This window comes from Oncorhynchus gorbuscha, linkage group LG16, assembly GCF_021184085.1.
Source record: "Oncorhynchus gorbuscha isolate QuinsamMale2020 ecotype Even-year linkage group LG16, OgorEven_v1.0, whole genome shotgun sequence".
NCBI classification, from domain to species: Eukaryota; Metazoa; Chordata; class Actinopteri; order Salmoniformes; family Salmonidae; genus Oncorhynchus; species Oncorhynchus gorbuscha.
The window spans coordinates 62,033,615-62,052,148 of record NC_060188.1 but is presented as its reverse complement, the minus strand read 5'-3'; the positions used below and the strand labels follow the sequence as shown (position 1 = coordinate 62,052,148).

At 44.5% G+C, this 18,534-nt stretch overlaps 2 protein-coding genes across 5 annotated transcripts; one reads left to right on the top strand and one right to left on the bottom strand.

Moving 5' to 3' along the window:
• Nucleotides 1-39: 39 nt before the first annotated feature.
• Nucleotides 40-1,349, bottom strand: emc6 (ER membrane protein complex subunit 6). 3 transcript variants are annotated; one of them, XM_046303599.1, is made up of 2 exons: nt 1,161-1,349; nt 40-1,013 (listed from the first exon to the last, which is right to left on the bottom strand). In XM_046303599.1, exon 2 carries the CDS (start codon nt 963-965, stop codon nt 630-632), a length of 336 nt encoding a protein of 111 aa, XP_046159555.1. In that variant the 5' UTR covers nt 966-1,013; nt 1,161-1,349; the 3' UTR covers nt 40-629. The 3 variants fall into 3 exon arrangements, with proteins under 3 accessions (XP_046159555.1, XP_046159556.1, XP_046159557.1); XM_046303600.1 differs by having other exon boundaries at nt 40-1,010; XM_046303601.1 differs by having other exon boundaries at nt 40-1,007.
• A 187-nt stretch (nt 1,350-1,536) lies between these two features.
• On the top strand, nt 1,537-5,701 carry shpk (sedoheptulokinase). 2 transcript variants are annotated; one of them, XM_046303596.1, is made up of 7 exons: nt 1,537-1,795; nt 1,980-2,121; nt 2,203-2,413; nt 2,639-2,791; nt 4,092-4,267; nt 4,545-4,745; nt 5,194-5,701. In XM_046303596.1, the coding sequence occupies exons 1-7, from the start codon at nt 1,646-1,648 to the stop codon at nt 5,586-5,588; spliced, it is 1,428 nt and encodes a 475-aa protein (XP_046159552.1). In that variant the 5' UTR covers nt 1,537-1,645; the 3' UTR covers nt 5,589-5,701. The 2 variants fall into 2 exon arrangements, with proteins under 2 accessions (XP_046159552.1, XP_046159553.1); XM_046303597.1 differs by having other exon boundaries at nt 1,541-1,795; nt 2,230-2,413.
• Nucleotides 5,702-18,534: the final 12,833 nt, after the last annotated feature.

Here is an 18,534-nt window from a genome sequence, read left to right as displayed (position 1 = left end):
ACTCCTCCACCAAACTTTACAGTTGGCACTATGCTTGTGTGCAGCTGCTCGGCCATGGAAACCCATTTCATGAAGCTCCCGACAGTTTGTGCTGATGTTGCTTCCGGAGGCAGTCTGGAACTCTGTAGTGAGTGTTGCAACTGAGGGCAGACGATTTTGACATGTTACAGCACTCGACGGTCCCGTTCTGTGAGCTTGTGTGGCCTACCACTTCACAGCTGAGCGGTTGTTGCTCCTAGACGTTTCCACTTCACAAAAACAGCACTTACAGTTGACCGGGGCACCTCTAGCAGGGCAGAAATGTGACGGCATCCTATGACAGAGCTACATTTAAAGTCACAGAGCTCTTCAGTAAGGCTATTCTACTGCTAATGTTTGTCTATGGAGATTCCATGGCTGTGTGCTCAGTTGTATACCTGTCAGCAACGGGTATGGCTGAAATTGCCAAATACACTAATTTGAAGGGGTGTCCACATACTTCTGCATATATAGTGTACTTCCAATAGCTGCATAAACAGTTAATCTAACATATTTCATCAATCACCTATATCTACAAACAGTGTGTGGGCAGTTAACAATTCATTTCTCTGACATCAGGGTTAAAACCAAAATCATTCTGGTCAACTATATTAGTACACATGCACCATTCCGTAGAGGAAGGTCCAGAACAGGACGTAGGTGAAAAGACCTCCAACGAGCCCTCCTGTGAAGAGCATCCTCCGAGACTTGAAGCACTTGTTCCACCTGCGACTGGCCTTGAGGATTAGAAGAAGGGAGAGTAGAAACGAGGCGAGGAAATAGAAGATAAATCCATACAGTCCTGTGAGCCCAAGGATGCCCGCTGTTGCCCCGGACAGAGCCGACACAGACGTCCGACAGTAGTCCAGCATGGCGGCGTTGCCCCTCACAGCGACCTCGCTGATGAACTGTGGTCCCTCTCGTTTTGCTACGATGACTGAGGACATGTCTGCACTTGATTTGATTGCCAACGATAAAAGCTGCGGCTGCTGCTGCAAAAAAAAGCATTATTGATTACATGTTGCCTAAAACTTTCATGATCTTGAACAAATTGTGAATCATTTGTCAATCTAGCCTATTTTGTTACTAACGAAAGTGCTAGCTAAATTGACATCTGGACTGTAAGCTAGCTGGTAACTCACCGAATGAAAAAAATAATATACAGTGCTTCGTTTACTTCACAAACACATCAAATGGACATAATTTGTGACACGTAATATTCATACAGAATGTATTTAGTAACGGCTTCGCTGCTGGAATATAATTACAGAAATAAAGCTAATTCAACCTAGCTAGCACAGCAGATGCGACCCGTCATTCTGAATCGGCCATTTTCTTGTTAAATGCATTCTGGGACATTTGTTTTTGTATCAACTGCTCGCTTTTTATGAAGTCACTGGATGAATGTGTTCAGTTATCTACTTTTAATCACCCAAATATTTTATTTTATTAAATTACCTTCACATTTTGTGATATTTTTAAGATATATTTGTTGTGACCTATGACCTTTGTAATGAACTTTGGTCTCTACGGTGACTGCCTGGGATCAAAATAGTAGAGCACTGTTTATAAACACTGCGCTCTGGATAAAACGTACAGTTATTAATTGGCTAAGGAGCCTAATGCTATGCGGGGAGCAACCATGGCGAAATATGTACTCGGCATAGACGTAGGAACTACTTCAATCAAGGTCGTGTTACTTGATATTAACTCAAAAACAGTAACGGATGGCTTCTCTTTGCCAACCAAGGCATATATCGTCAGCGACGAAACGCATGTATGTGACAGGTGACAGGCACCTCTCTCTGGATCACCGCACATAATGAGCTTTCACTCTTTCAAATGTACAGCATTTTAAGCCTTTCAAGCTGGTGTGCATTTTTATCTCAAATTGGTCGTAATCTTGTTGATTTATAGACCTCTTCTTAACTATATATTATATTATTGGTTTTCCTTTGCAGGCCAAAGAGCAGGACTCTGTACAAATCATAAGGACTCTGAATGAGTGCATTGCCTCTCTGCCCATAGACAAGCTCCAGAATGTCAGTAGAATTGGGGTGTCTGGACAAATGCATGGGGTTGTATTCTGGAAAGCACAAACAGGTATAACCATAAAGTGTGTCACCCACTATTATGTGGTATACATTTTTTTATGTAGAAATCACAACACTTTATTCAAACAAGTCCTGTACCATCACTGTCTACCCTCAGGCTGTAATTGGTCAGGTGGAGACAGCCGCCACCTCTTCAGCCCTAGAGACACCAGTCATCTAATCACCTGGCAGGATGGGCGCTGCAACAGTGATTTCCTGTCTACTCTTCCAAACCCAGACTCACATCTCAGCATAGCCACAGGCTTTGGTTGTGCCACTATCTTTTGGTACATGAAATACAGGTACATAGGCCTATAATATTATGCCTACATGTTTGGCTGATTTTGAGAAATAGGTTTACTTCATATACAGCCAGTCGACTCCTGATAAGTACACATGTAGGATAAGTGTATGTATATTACACCCAGTTTACACTTATCCTATGTGCACTTATCAGGAGTTTAGTCTATAGACTAATAGATTCAGAAAGCTTGTTATTATTCTTTTCACTGTGTGTTTGAATGCAGGCCGGGGTTCCTGTCTGACTTCATGGTGGCAGGAACCATCCATGACTATGTGGTGTCCATGCTGTGTGGCTTGGAGAGCTGTGTCATGACTGGCCAGAATGCAGCCAGCTGGGGCTACTTCAACACTGCCACCAACCAGTGGAACATAGACATGTGAACAAAATATCCTGGCCTTCTTCCTCTTCTAGCACCAATTGTTTGCTTTTTAGTACAAAATATGTTATTACTAACATACTACATACTGAACATAATATGAATGCATGTGTTGTGTTGTGTTGTGTGTTAGCTAACACGTACAGGTAACTGCCAAAATAGAGGAAACACAAGCATAAAGTGTCTTAATAGGGCATTGGGCCACCACGACCCAGAACAGCTTCAATACACCTTGGCATAGATTCTAAGTGTCTGGAACTCTATTGGAGAGGACACCATTCTTCTACGACAAATCCATAATTTGCTGTTTTGTAGATGGTGGTGGAAATCCTTGTCTTAGGTGCCGTTCCAGAATCTCCCATAAGTGTTCAATTGGGTTTACATCGTTTTCATGTTCATAAAACCATTCAGTGACCACTCATGCCCTGTGGATGGGGGCATTGTCATTGTATGGGGTCATAGCCATGGTAGCCAAAATAATGGCCTGCCCAGTATTTTATTTAACTAGGCAAGTCAGTTAAGAACAAATTCTTATTTACAATGACCTCCTACCCCGGCCAAACCCGGACAACGCTGGACCATTTGTGCGCCGCCCTATGGGACTCCCAACCACGTCCGGTTGTGATACAGCCTGGAATCAAACCAGGGTCTGTAGCGACGCCTCGATCACTGAGATGCAGGGCCTTAGACCGCTGCGCCATGATGGGATGTTAATTGCTTAAAGTCCCAGTGCAATCAAAATCTAGATTTTTCTGTGTTTTGTATATACTTCCACACTATGGTGTTGGAAGAATACTGTGAAATTGTGAAAATTATGATAATGCCCTTTTAGTGTAAGAGCTGTTTTAAAAGACAGCCTGTGGTGGGATGGAGTTTTGGCCTGCCTGGTGATATCACCATGCGATAAATTAGTCAATAGAACAAAAAGAAAGACTGTTCTAAACCTCTCTGCCAATAGCAGCAGTTTCCCCTCCCCACTCAGACCACTCCCAGACAGTCCTAGCAAAATTCTTGCTAGAGAAATTGCTCTTGCTAAAAAGCATTTTTTTGTTTCTTTTTGACCATTTTGATCGAAAACAATCACAGGAAATTATTTATTGTTACCTAGAAATGATTTAATATTGACATAAAAACGTCTGCATAGGGACTTTAATAAACTCAATAACCACAACTCAAGTGTTTCCGTTATTTTGGCAGTTACCTGTATCTTTGTGTGTGTGTGTGTGTGTGTGTGTGTGTGTGTGTGTGTGTGTGTGTGTGTGTGTGTGCGTGTGCGTGTGCGTGTGTGTGCATGCTCTAGTCTGAAGGATGCTGGCTTTCCTGTGCACCTGCTCCCTGAGTGTGTGCCGTCTGGCTGCATGGCTGGTCAGACGTGCTGTGAGTGGCATGGCATCCCTGCCAGCACACCTGTAGGGGCAGCCCTGGGGGACTTCCAGTGTTCTGTCTATTCCAGCATGACTGACAGGACGGAAGCAGGTGAAGTTTGGTGAAGAGGGGCAGTTTGACGTTTGAATGTCAATATTATTGCTGAATGAGGATTGAATAGGTGTAAGCTATATATGGTAACAGCTCGATTTTAAACTTTCCAATAGGCTAGGTGGGAAATTCAGAATTCTGTGCTTACACCTATTCATCTTTCAGATCTACTGGAGTGCCTAAATGCTAATGATAGGAACTAGGGATTGATTAAGCTTTTGCTTTTGAAATTAAACTTTGATTATAATAAGGTAACCGTTTCTGTGCCTCTTTGCAGTTCTCAATATAAGCACCTCAGCCCAGCTGACCTATGCCATGCCACTTGACTTCACTCCGCCAAATATCCCTGATCCCACCTCTTCGATCTCCTACTTCCCTTACTTTGATGGCTCCTACTTGGCGGTGGCAGCATCACTCAACGGAGGGAACGTGATGGCCACTCTTGTAGGCATGCTGAGTGGCTGGATGAACGAGCTAGGTAAATTAATCCATAAACTTTAACCTACTGTCATTGACTTAGTCACAAACCCTGTACGTTTGTGTCACTTGCAGAAGGCATGTTACAGTGCCTTGCGAAAGTATTCGGCCCCCTTTACTTAATTTTTTTGTGAAGAATCAACAACAAGTGGGACACAATCATGAAGTGGAACGACATTTATTGGATATTTCAAACCTTTTTAACAAATCAAAAACTGAAAAATTGGGCGTGCAAAATTATTCAGCCCACTTCATGATTGTGTCCCACTTGTTGTTGATTCTTCACAAAAAAATACAGTTTTATATCTTTATGTTTGAAGCCTGAAATGTGGCAAAAGGTCGCAAAGTTCAAGGGGGCCGAATACTTTCGCAAGGCACTGTAAGTCCATGAGAGCTAGTCCATGAGAGCTACTTAGTCATTACACCTATTTAATCTTTTTACCTAATAGAGGTGGAAGTGAGCGACTCCAGCTTGTATGAGAAGCTGATCAGATGTGCTCTTGGAGTGGACAGTAGTGACCTGAGGGTTAGTCCTACCATCCTGGGGGAAAGACATGACCCGCTCAGCCTGGGCCAGGTGTCCAACATACACCCTTCCAACCTCTCCCTGGGCCACATGACCAGAGCGGTGTGCCGTGGTGTTCTGGACAATATCACCTCCATGATGCACCCGGTCTTCCTGCTGGAGGCCGGAGTGCAAAGGATCAAGGGCAGTGGGAGTGCCTTATCCCGTAACGCAGTACTCAGACAGGAAGCAGAAAGGGCGTTTCCTCTGCCTGTGGAATATGGACAGGATGTGGACTCAGCTGTGGGTGTGGCGATAGTCTTTCATGACAGAATGTGAGTTATGATTCACACAGAGGAACTATTTGTTTACTTGCATATTTGAATACTTTAATTGTATTTTTTCTGAATGGCTAACAGAGACTATTACAATAAACATCATGTTTATTTTACATTCCAGTGATATCCTCAGACATGTTTATTAATGAATACTATTGGAAATTCATAGTGCAATCTCCAATCAAGATGATGTCTCACATTTATAGTATGAACTAAAAGTTAAATTAGGCCTATAGTAAGTGGTAATTGGTAATGTATAGTTAACTACAGTTTTTTAAAGTACTTTATTAATGTTTGCATTATTGCACTTGAAATTTCAACTAAAACATTGTTCTGCTACTGCTAGCTTACATATCAGTGTTATTAGTAATAATTACTTAGGTAAGATTTTAGTATTGATAATGATTACAACTGTTTTTACTTAATGATTCAATTGTTATGTTATAATGGTATGTAAATAAATCCTAAATCTTGTTGATGCCTCTAACTATATATCAGTCTATTCTTATCAGCAGAGGTTTTCTGACCACAATATTAGTCACAGGAACAGACTCACCAACAACAAAGCATGTTGATAGATCTGAGAAAAGGCAGACTCTCGGGAAGCTCTGCAAAGTGGTTCTGAAAGAAAGAAGAACTGAATGTTATATGTCATATGAAAGATGAAGTAAACCCCCTGTGATGAGACATTAAAAACAATAAGTAAGTAAAGAATCATCTGATAATATGTATTTTAACCTTTATTTAACTAAGCAAGTAAGTTAAGAACAAATTCTTATTTTCAATGACAGGCTAGGAACAGTGGGTTAACTGCCTTGTTGAGGGGCAGAACGACAGATTTTGTACCTTGTCAACTCGGGGATTCGATCTTGCAACCTTTCGGTTACTAGTCCAACGCTCTAACCACTAGGCTACACTGCCACCGCTGTATAATTACACTGAACAAAAATATAAATGCAACATGCAATTTCATTTTTTTTTACCGAGGTACATATTTGTATTTTTTATTTCACCTTTATTTAACCAGGTAGGCAAGTTGAGAACAAGTTCTCATTTACAATTGCGACCTGGCCAAGATAAAGCAAAGCAGTTCGACAGATACAACGACACAGAGTTACACATGGAGTAAAACAAACATACAGTCAATAATACAGTATAAACAATTCTAAATACGATTTGAGCAAATGAGGTGAGAAGGGAGGTAAAGGCAAAAAAAGGCCATGGTGGCAAAGTACATACAATATAGCAAGTAAAACACTGGAATGGTAGATTTGCAATGGAAGAATGTGCAAAGTAGAAATACAAATAATGGGATGCAAAGGAGCTAAATAAATAAATTAATTAAATACAGTAGGGAAAGAGGTAGTTGTTTGGGCTAAATTATAGGTGGCTATATACAGGTGCAGTAATCTGTGAGCTGCTCTGACAGTTGGTGCTTAAAGCTAGTGAGGGAGATAAGTGTTTCCAGTTTCAGAGATTTTTGTAGTTCGTTCCAGTCATTGGCAGCAGAGAACTGGAAGCAGAGGCGGCCAAAGAAAGAATTGGTTTTGGGGGTGACTAGAGAGATATACCTGCTGGAGCGTGTGCCTCAGGTGGGAGATGCTATGGTGACCAGCGAGCTGAGATAAGGGGGGACTTTACCTAGCAGGGTCTTGTAGATGACATGGAGCCAGTGGGTTTGGCGACGAGTATGAAGCGAGGGCCAGCCAACGAGAGCGTACAGGTCGCAATGGTGGGTAGTATATGGGGCTTTGGTGACAAAACAGATTGTACTGTGATAGACTGCATCCAATTTGTTGAGTAGGGTATTGGAGGCTATTTTGTAAATGACATCGCCAAAGTCGATCATTGGTAGGATGGTCAGTTTTACAAGGGTATGTTTGGCAGCATGAGTGAAGGATGCTTTGTTGCGAAATAGGAAGCCAATTCTAGATTTAACTTTGGATTGGAGATGTTTGATATGGGTCTGGAAGGAGAGTTTACAATCTAACCAGACACCTAAGTATTTGTAGTTGTCCACGTATGTTGGACAGGCGGGTAGGTGCAGGTAGCGATCGGTTGAAGAGCATGCATTTAGTTTTACTTGTATTTAAGAGCAATTGGAGGCCACGGAAGGAGAGTTGTATGGCATTGAAGCTTGCCTGGAGGGTTGTTAACACAGTGTCCAAAGAAGGGCCAGAAGTATACAGAATGGTGTCGTCTGCGTAGAGGTGGATCAGAGGCTCACCAGCAGCAAGAGCGACATCATTGATGTATACAGAGAAGAGAGTCGGTCCAATAATTGAACCCTGTGGCACCCCCATAGAGACCGCCAGAGATCCGGACAGCAGACCCTCCGATTTGACACACTGAACTCTATCAGAGAAGTAGTTGGTGAACCAGGCGAGGCAATCATTTGAGAAACCAAGGCTGTCGAGTCTGCCGAAGAGGATGTGGTGATTGACAGAGTCGAAAGCCTTGGCCAGATCAATGAATACAGCTGCACAGTAATGTTTCTTATCGATGGCGGTTTGATATCGTTTAGGACCTTGAGCGTGGCTGAGGTGCACCCATGACCAGCTCTGAAACCAGATTGCATAGCAGAGAAGGTACGGTGAGATTCGAAATGGTCGGTAATGTGCTTGTTGACTTGGCTTTCGAAGACCTTAGAAAGGCATGGTAGGATAGATATAGGTCTGTAGCAGTTTGGGTCAAGAGTGTCCCCCCCCTTTGAAGAGGGGGATGACCGCAGCTGCTTTCCAATCTTTGGGAATCTCAGACGACACAAAAGAGAGGTTGAACAGGCTAGTAATAGGGGTGGCAACAATTTTGGCAGATAATTTTAGAAAGAAAGGGTCCAGATTGTCTAGCCCGGCTGATTTGTAGGGGTCCAGATTTTGCAGCTCTTTCAGAACATCAGCTGAACGGATTTGGGAGAAGGAGAAATGGGGAAGGCTTGGGCGAGTTGCTGTTGGGGGTGCAGTGCTGTTGACCGGGGTAGGAGTAGCCACATGGCCAGCCGTAGAAAAATGCTTATTGAAATTCTCAATTATGGTGGATTTATCAGTGGTGACAGTGTTTCCTATCTTCAGTGCAGTGGGCAGCTGGGAGGAGGTGTTCTTATTCTCCATGAACTTTACAGTGTCCCAGAACTTTTTTGAGTTAGTGTTGCAGGAAGCAAATTTCTGCTTGAAAAAGCTAGCCTTGGCTTTTCTAACTGCCTGTGTATAATGGTTTCTAGCTTCCCTGAACAGCTGCATATCACGGGGACTGTTCGATGCTAATGCAAAACGCCATAGGATGTTTTTGTGTTGGTTAAGGGCAGTCAGGTCTGGGGAGAACCAAGGGCTATATCTGTTCCTGGTTCTAAATTTCTTGAATGGGGCATGTTTATTTAAGATGGTTAGGAAGGCATTTTTAAAGAATATCCAGGCATCCTCTACTGACGGGTTGAGATCAATATCCTTCCAGGATACCCCGGCCAGGTCGATTAGAAAGGCCTGCTCGCTGAAGTGTTTCAGGGAGCGTTTTACAGTGATGAGTGGAGGTCGTTTGACCGCTGACCCATTACGGATGCAGGCAATGAGGCAGTGATCGCTGAGATCTTGGTTGAAGACAGCAGAGGTGTATTTAGAGGGCAAATTGGTTAGGATGATATCTATGAGGGTGCCCGTGTTTTAAGGCTTTGGGGAGGTACCTGGTAGGTTCATTGATCATTTGTGTGAGATTGAGGGCATTAAGTTTAGATTGTAGGATGGCTGGGGTGTTAAGCATGTTCCAGTTTAGGTCGCCTAGCAGCACGAGCTCTGAAGATAGATGGGGGGCAATCAGTTCACATATGGTGTCCAGAGCACAGCTGGGGGCAGAGGGTGGTCTATAGCAGGCGGCAACGGTGAGAGACTTGTTTTTAGAGAGGTGGATTTTTAAAAGTAGAAATTCAAATTGTTTGGGTACAGACCTGGATAGTAGGACAGAACTCTGCAGGCTATCTTTGCAGTAGATTGCAACACCGCCCCCTTTGGCAGTTCTATTTTGTCTGAAAATGTTGTAGTTTGGAATTAAAATTTCAGAATTTTTGGTGGTCTTCCTAAGCCAGGATTCAGACACAGCGACATCCGGGTTGGCAGAGTGTGCTAAAGCAGTGAATAGAACAAACTTAGGGAGGAGGCTTCTAATGTTAACATGCATGAAACCAAGGCTATTACGGTTACAGAAGTCGTCAAAAGAGAGCGCCTTGGGAATAGGAGTGGAGCTAGGCACTGCAGGGCCTGGATTCACCTCTACATCGCCAGAGGAACATAGGAGGAGTAGAATAAGGGTGCGGCTAAAAGCAATAAGAATTGGTCGTCTAGAACGTCTGGAACAGAGAGGTTTCTGGGGGCGATAAAATAGCATCACGGTATAATGTACAGACAAAGGTATGGTAGGATGTGAATACAGTGGAGATAAACCTAGGTATTGAGTGATGAAGAGAGAGATATTGTCTCTAGAAACATCATTGAAACCAGGAGATGTCATTGCATGTGTGGGTGGTGGAACTAATAGGTTGGATAAGGTATAGTGAGCAGGACTAGAGGCTCTACAGTGAAATAAGCCAATAAATACTAACCAGAACAGCAATGGACAAGGCATATTGACATTAAGGAGAGGCATGCTTAGTCGAGTGATCAAAAGGGTCCGGTGAGTGGAGAGGTTGGTTGGGGGTCACGGCGATTTAGACATCTCGCCCGGCCATCGGTAGCAAGCTAGCATAGGATGGAGGTCTGTTATTAGCCACCTCTTGCGTTCCGTCACACAACAACAACAAAAATAAAAACAATAGATATAGTTATAGAGGCCCAAGAAGAAAACATAATAATAATAATATAAATAAATAAATAAATTGACAGATTGTCTATTCAGATAGCAGCCGATAAGACAGCTAACGGTTAGCAGGCCGCAGATGGGCGTTCAGGTAACGTCGCGACGGAGGAGCCAGCCAGATAACTCCTTCCGGTAGATAACGTCGGCAGTCCAGTTGTGAAGGCCCGGTGGGGCTCCGCGTAGGCAGTAAAACGGGTCCGGATAGGTGACTGCAGCCCAGGAGTGATTGATGGAGCTGGCTAGCTCCGGAATAATTGATTAATTGATAATTAATTGATGTTTGCTCCAGAATCGACGAAAGCCGATAGTGACACGGATAGCAGCTAGCTAGCTGTGAGATCCAGGTATGAATGTCCAGAGTTAGCGGTTGAAATCCAGGGACATGGAGAGAAAAATTGGTTCAGTATGTTCCGAGCCGCGCTGTGCTGTACAAAACTGGCGATAGATTTTCGAGCTAAAGGATAGCTGATGACCACAAACCGTGGTTAGCTGAATACTAACGATTTGCCAGTAAAGAAGCTAACTAGCTTCTGAACTAGCTTCTGAACTAGCTTCTGGATTAGCTTCTGGGCTAGCTTCTGGCTAGCTCCTTGCTAGCTTCTGGCTAGTTTCTGGCTAGCTTCTTGGAGTTTCTGGCTAGCTTCTTGGAGGATTACAGATTTGAGGTAAATAATACTTTTTAATAAATATAAATTGGTGAGGCGGGTTGCAGGAGAATGTTTTGAAGATGAGTTGATGGAAAATGTTAAAAAAATGTATGTGAAAAAGATGTAAATATATATATATACTGGACACGACAAGACGAGGACAAAAGATGTCTGAACTGCTATGCCATCTTGGTAAAGATGAAGATAAAGATATAAAAAAATCAGTCAATGGAAATCTGTGGATTTCACATGACTGGGAATACAGATATGCAGCTGTTGGTCACAGATACCTTAAAAAAAAGGTAGGGCCGTGGATCAGAAAACCAGTCTGTATCTGGTGTGACCAACATTTACCAACATGTTGGTGGATATTGGCGGGAACTGGAACATGCTGTCGTACAGGTTGATCCAGAGCATCCTCAATGGTTGACATGTCTGGTGCGTACAGTATGCAAGCCATGGAAGAACTGGGAAATTTTCAGCTTACAGGAATTGTGTACAGATCCTTGCGACACGGGACTGTGCCTTATCTTGCTGAAACATGATATGATGGCGGTGGATGAATGGCATGACAATGGATCTCAGTATCTCATTATGGTGTCTTTGTGCATTACAATTGCCATCAATAAAATGAAATTGTGTTCGTTGTCTGTAGCTTATGCCTGCCCATACCCTAACCCCACCACCATCATGAGGTTCTCATCAGAAAACCTCTCATCCACATGACGCCATACATGCTGTCTGCCATCTGTCCAGTACAGTTGAAACGAGGATTCATCCGTGAAGGGCACGCTTCTCCAGCGTATCAGTGGCCATTGAAGGTGAGCGTTTTCCCACTGAAGTCTATGCCGAACTGCAGTCAGGTCAAGACCCTGGTGAGGAGAACGAGCATACAGACAAGCTTCCCTGAGACAGTTTCTGACAGTTTGTGCAGAAATGTTGGTCTCAGACGATCGTGCAGGTGAAGAAGCCGGATGTGGAGGTCCTGGGTTGGTGGGGTTACATGTGGTCTGCAGTTGTGAGACCAGTTGGACGTACTGCCAAATTCTCTAAAAAGACGTAGAGCCGGCTTATGGTAGAGAAACAAACATTAAATTCTCTGGCAACAGTTCTGGTGGACATTCCTGCAGTCAGCATGTCAATTGCACGCTCCCTCAAAACTTGTGGCAAATTTTAGAGTGACCTTTTATTGTCCCCAGCACAAGGTGCATCTGTGCAATGATCATACTGTTTAATCAGCTTCTTGATATGCAACACCTAACAGGTGGATAGATTATTTTTTCAAAGAAGAAATGCTCACTAACTGGGATGTAAAACAGAGAAATAAGCTTTTTGTGCGTATGGAACATTTCTGGGATCTTTTATTTCAGTTCATGAAACACTTTTACTTTTATGTTGCGTTTATATTTTTTGGTTCAGTGTAGATTAATCATCTACTTTTGTGTTATTACATTGTTTTGACGTATACAAAGTATTCAAGAAGATAGATGCCTGTGCCTCTACTAACTAGACAGTATCATTAGGTCTTATAGGGATATTAGAAAACCTCTGGTCAGTTGTGCAAAATGTTGTAGGCTACTAAATGTGTGAAGTAATGAGAAGGGGATGATATTTTGGCTAAGCATTTGCAACATAATGTTGTACAACAAGGGGCAAATCAGGACACTGAAATTAACTTTTGAAGCAGAGTGTCAGGACCCGGTGTCACGTTCTGACCTTTATTTCCTGTGTTTTGTATTTAGTTAGTATGGTCAGGGCGTGAGTTGGGTGGGCAGTCTATGTTTGTTTTTCTAGGTTTTGGGTATTTCTTTGTTTTTGGCCTAGTATGGTTCTCAATCAGAGGCAGGTGTCATTAGTTGTCTCTGATTGAGAATCATACTTAAGTAGCCTGGGTTTCACTGTGTGTTTGTGGGTGATTGTTCCTGTCTCTGTGTTTGCACCAGATAGGACTGTTTTAGGTTTTCTCACGTTTGTTGTTTTTGTTAGTTATCTCATGTGTAGTTTCTTTATAAATTAAAGAACATGAATAACCACCATGCTGCTTTTTGGTCCGCTTCTCTTTCACCAGAAAACCCTTACAGAATCACCCACCAACCAAGGACCAAGCGGCGTGGTAAACAGAGGCAACAGCAGCAGCAGGAGAAGCGACAGGTGCAGAGGGAGCAGCAGCAGCAAAGGCAGCAGCAGGAGAAGCAACAGAGGCAGCCGCAACAGCAGCAGGAGCAGCAGCAGCAGCAGCAGTGGGAGAGGCTGCACTATTTGGATAAATGGACTTGGGAGGAGATCCTTGACGGGAAAGGACCCTGGGCAGAGCCAGGGAAATATTGCCGCCCCAAAGCCGAGCTGGGGCAGCGAAGGCAGAGAGGCGGCATTATGAGGAGCTAGCACGGCAGAGCGGCTGGAAGCCCGAGACGCACCCCCAAAATTTTCTTGGGGGGGGCACAGGGAGAGTGTGGCAGAGTCAGGAGCCAGACCTGAGCCAACTCCCCCTGTTTACCGAAAGGAGCCATGGATGTTATCCGAGCTGTCGGCGAAGCTGAGGGCTGAGTCTGAGAGGGTCGAGGAGTTATTGGACAGAATGGAGGAGAGTGAACGGATGGGAGATGAGGAGACACTCGAGGAGGTGTTAATAGAATTGGGGGAGTGCGAAGAGAGAGAGCAGTTGATTTGGCGTAGTATGCAAGGCATTCGCCCTGAGGTGTGTGTCCCCAGCCCGGTACCACCAGTGCCGGCACCCCACACCAGGCTGTCTCTCCGTCCTATCAACACAGGTGTTCCCTCCTGTCCGGCGCTGCCAGAGCTCCCGCTCCTCAGTCCAGAGGTGCCAGAGCTTCTCAGTCCAGCACTGCCAGAGCTTCTCAGTCCAGCACTGCCAGAGCCTTCCTCTCCAGCACTGCCAGTCTGCCCAGCGCCGCCAGTCTGCCCAGCGCCGCCAGTCTGCCCAGCGCCGCCAGTCTGCCCGGAGCCTCCCGCCTGTCCGGTGCCGCTGCCGGAGCCTCCCGCCTGTCCGGTGCCTGCCGGAGCCTCCCGCCTGTCCGGTGCCCGCCTGTCCGGAGCTGCTCCCGCCTGTCCGGCGCCGCTGCCGGAGCGCCTGTCTCCCGCCCGCCTGGCCGGAGCGCCTGTCCGGCCCGCGTCCCGCCTGTCCGGCGCTGCGGAAGCCTCCCGCCTGTCCGGCGCCGCTGCCGGAGCGTCCCGCCTGCCGGGCGTCCGCCTGGCCGCCTGTCTGTCGGCGCCGCTGCCGGAGCGTCCCCGCCTGGCCGGAGTGTCCCGCCTGTCCGGCGCCGCTGCCGGGGCGTCCCGCCTGTCCGGCGCCGCTGCCGGAGCCTCCCGCCTGTCCGGCGCCTGTCCGGCGCCCCGCCTGCCGGCGCCGCTGCTCCCGCCTGTCCGGCGCCGCTGCCGGAGCCTCCCGCCTGTCCGGCGCCGCTGCCGGAGCCTCCCGCCTGTCCGGCGCCGCTGCCGGAGCCTCCCGCCTGTCCGGCGCCGCTGCCGGAGCCTCCCGCCTGTCCGGCGCCGCTGCCGGAGCCTCCCGCCTGTCCGGCGCCGCTGCCGGAGCGTCCCGCCGGAGCGTCCACCGGGATCAACAAGAGTTCTCAGAGTACTAGGGCTGGGTGCTAACATACAAACACAGAGCAAAGAACAGAGGAAAACAAAGGGTTCAAATACAATCAGGGGAAACGAGGCACAGGTGCAAATAATAATGGGGATCAAGGGAAAACAAAAGGTCAAAAGGCACAATGGGGGCATCTAGTGACCAAAGACCGGAACAACCCTGGCCAAATCCTGACACAGAGATTGTGAAATGCTGAATTAGCTAATTTTACCTTGCCATCCAACTTTGAGGATTTACTAACAATGTTGATCCAACTATCAACTATCAAATCAAATCAAATTTATTTATATAGCCCTTCGTACATCAGCTGATATCTCAAAGTGCTGTACAGAAACCCAGCCTAAAACCCCAAACAGCAAGCAATGCAGGTGTAGAAGCACGGTGGCTAGGAAAAACTCCCTAGAAAGGCCAAAACCTAGGAAGAAACCTAGAGAGGAACCAGGCTATGTGGGCTGGCCAGTCCTCTTCTGGCTGTACCGGGTGGAGATTATAACAGAACATGGCCAAAATGTTCATAAATGACCAGCATGGTCAAATAATAATAATCACAGGCAGAACAGTTGAAACTGGAGCAGCAGCACGGCCAGGTGGACTGGGGACAGCAAGGAGTCATCATGTCAGGTAGTCCTGAGGCATGGTCCTAGGGCTCAGGTCCTCCGAGAGAGAGAGAGAAAGAGAGAATTAGAGAGAGAGCATACTTAAATTCACACAGGACACCGGAAAGGACAGGAGAAGTACTCCAGATATAACAAACTGACCCTAGCCCCCCGACACATAAACTACTGCAGCATAAATACTGGAGGCTGAGATAGGAGGGGTCAGGAGACACTGTGGCCCCATCCGATGACACCCCCAGACAGGGCCAAACAGGAAGGATATAACCCCACCCACTTTGCCAAAGCACAGCCCCCACACCACTAGAGGGATATCTTCAACCACCAACTTACCATCCTGAGACAAGGCCGAGTATAGCCCACAAAGATCTCCGCCACGGCACAACCGAAGGGGATTTTGTGTTCTATGTTTTTATCAATAGGGATACAGTATGTATACATATGGTGCTTATGCATAAACAAGAGCCAATGGCTAAACTGATGTCAATTTACTTTTGAATATAATGTTAACAACAATACCTTTACAATAAATCTGTTATTTGTCAATTTTCATAACAATTAGCTAAGATCCTTTGTGCATCTCCTGGTCACTATCATTGCTGTCGCAGCTGTGCTACAGAGGCCGGGTCAATAACCCCAAGGGTCAGCCATGTAGCCTTTTAAGCTCTCAGAGCAGAGCTCTCTCTGGTGGTAATGTACTCTTATACTCTCTGATACTCCCTGCGTGTGTGTATGAATCTCACTACTACTCACAGTTGTAGTGAGTAAGATTCATACACCCTCTGCTTGTAGAGGTTGAATTGTCTTGTGGTTGTGGATTTAAGACCTTTATTTAATATAAAGATGATATGATAGACAGAGACATAAGAGAAAATGTGATCCAACAGACCACTCAGAGAAATGCTCTTTATACTGGCACGGAAGGAATTAATTCATTTCTTTATAAGTACACAGTTATCTGTATGTTAGATCCCAGATGGTTTCATGTCCTTGTTTGAATGATTGGACCATAAGTAGGTGTTGATGATAGCTTTCATTTGTTTTGTTTATGTGAGAAGCTTTCAGTTCTTCTATTGCTTTAACTGAAATGTAGGAGAGTTTTTAAAACTGTAAACATTCACTTCAGTCAACATGTTGTGCATGAGATCACTGAGAGAAACTACTGTGTAGGCTACCAGTAGATACCATGAAGATAACCAAATCACAATTTCTCACTGTTTGGCATTGCATGCACATTATTACTTACACGTGTCTGAAACTGCAATACTAAAATGTATTGTTTCCATGACGATACATGATGTCATTGTCTACAATTCTAGTCGTTTTTAAACAAGGCCTGCACAGGAGGACAATTCAAATGTATACAGTTACAGACAGACTGTATCAGAGCAGATTAAAAAGCACAACAACTAGATTACTTAGCCTGAGTTTCAGCTATACTGCGGTTAATGTGATGTCCTATTAGAATGAGAAAAACAATAATGTTTTCAAGTGAGAAACATAATATACATTGTGGTGAGGGAGATGTGAATGTTGACAAGCTGCAGTTGGTAGAAGCTGTAGTTTTGTTTTTGTATATCTTTTTATTAGTAGGGAGGGGTTGGTAATCATATTTTTTTTTGTCTGAGAGGAAGCCATCTTGAGCCCCAATGGGTCCAGCAGCACTATGAGACAAGTAGATGAGGATCCAAAAAGTAGATCAAGTGACAGCAAAATGGCCACATCAATTATGCATACAGACATGATCTCATAGAGTGGATAAGAGTCTTTGTTCACATGCACATTGTTTTACGCTGAGCGAGTGTGGTGCCATGCAAATAGACACGAGGGACACATTAGTTTTACAATAATGTATCAGCAGAATAGCAATATATTGCTCAAAAAACAAATGTGACTAATGTTGTGCATTATATGATTTGTTTTCAGAATGCTGTAGCCTCTAAAACACAGTTATGTAGATTTGTCTCAATTATATGGTTTAATCAAGGGTATCAACCTGAAATGTTTGATGAGAATGAGACGGATATAGATGTGCTGGGTTATAAATGGGGAAGGACACGTGGTTGAATTATGGTCTTGACTTCTTTCTGATCTTCCACATGTGATGTTCACCTCATTGTGGGCAGAGAAAAACTTTACCGTTTCACTCTGAATCATTGTCTACCCCTTCCTCTTTTTTAAGGCATGTTGAGGGAAATAATAACAAAACAAGTCGTTCACGCCATCCTCCTCCATGGCGCCAGTGATCCTGCCACCCTGACCTTAACAGAGCCTTGTTTATTCTCAACATATTTGGTTAGGTCATCTCCCGAGTGTGACTTGTGTGGGCAAAACTCATCCAGAACGCCGCAGCCCGTGTTTCAACCTATTTCTTTGTTGGTCTAGTATGGTTCCCAATCAGAGGCAGCTGTTTATCCACCTCTGTTGTCCCTCTGATTGGGGAAAACTCAATGGTGGAACAAACTCCCTCACGAGCCAGGACAGCCAATCTTTTGAAACCCACCTTTTAGAATTGTGGGATCTTGTTTTTCCCACTGGATGTCATTGTTGCTGTCTAGCCCTGCAGAAATGTAAATGTAAATGTAAATCATTGTCTACCCCTTCCTCTTTTTAAGGTTGAGTTAACAAAACAAGGTTTTGTATTTTGTTGTTTTGTCGGTGTTCAGTATTTAAAATCATGGACACTTTCCACGCTGCGCTTTGGTCTCATTCATCTAACGACGGACGTAACAGGGAGAAATCATTTAAATCCCCATAGTAATTATTAATTCTGATCAGTTTCATTTGGTGATTATTAACCATGTGTCTCAGTAAATGCTGTCCTAATTTTAAACTGAACTGGGAATATATTTTCTGTCATTTGAGTAAAGAATGGGTTTAAGGCCTGGTTAAAGTTTTCTATTACAGTTGTAATGGAGAAGTACTAATAAATAACCAGCTTTGTTAGCCATCTGGGGGTGAAACATCACATATCTTAAAGCTGGTGTATTCAGAGGTCAACTCTCCTGCCATGTTTCAGAGGATCTATGAACATTTGAAAGGCACCTTTTAGATAAATGTAAGAAATCATTTTTGGTCATATGTAAATTCAATGTCAAGTTATTAAAATGTGTATGACCAAATAATATTTGACCAGGTCAAAACTTAGGAAGAGAACCATGAATGCAGTCCCTCACTGCATTAAATGTAATTAAATTAGATTTGGTAAATCCTCTCAGGGGATTTATAACATAC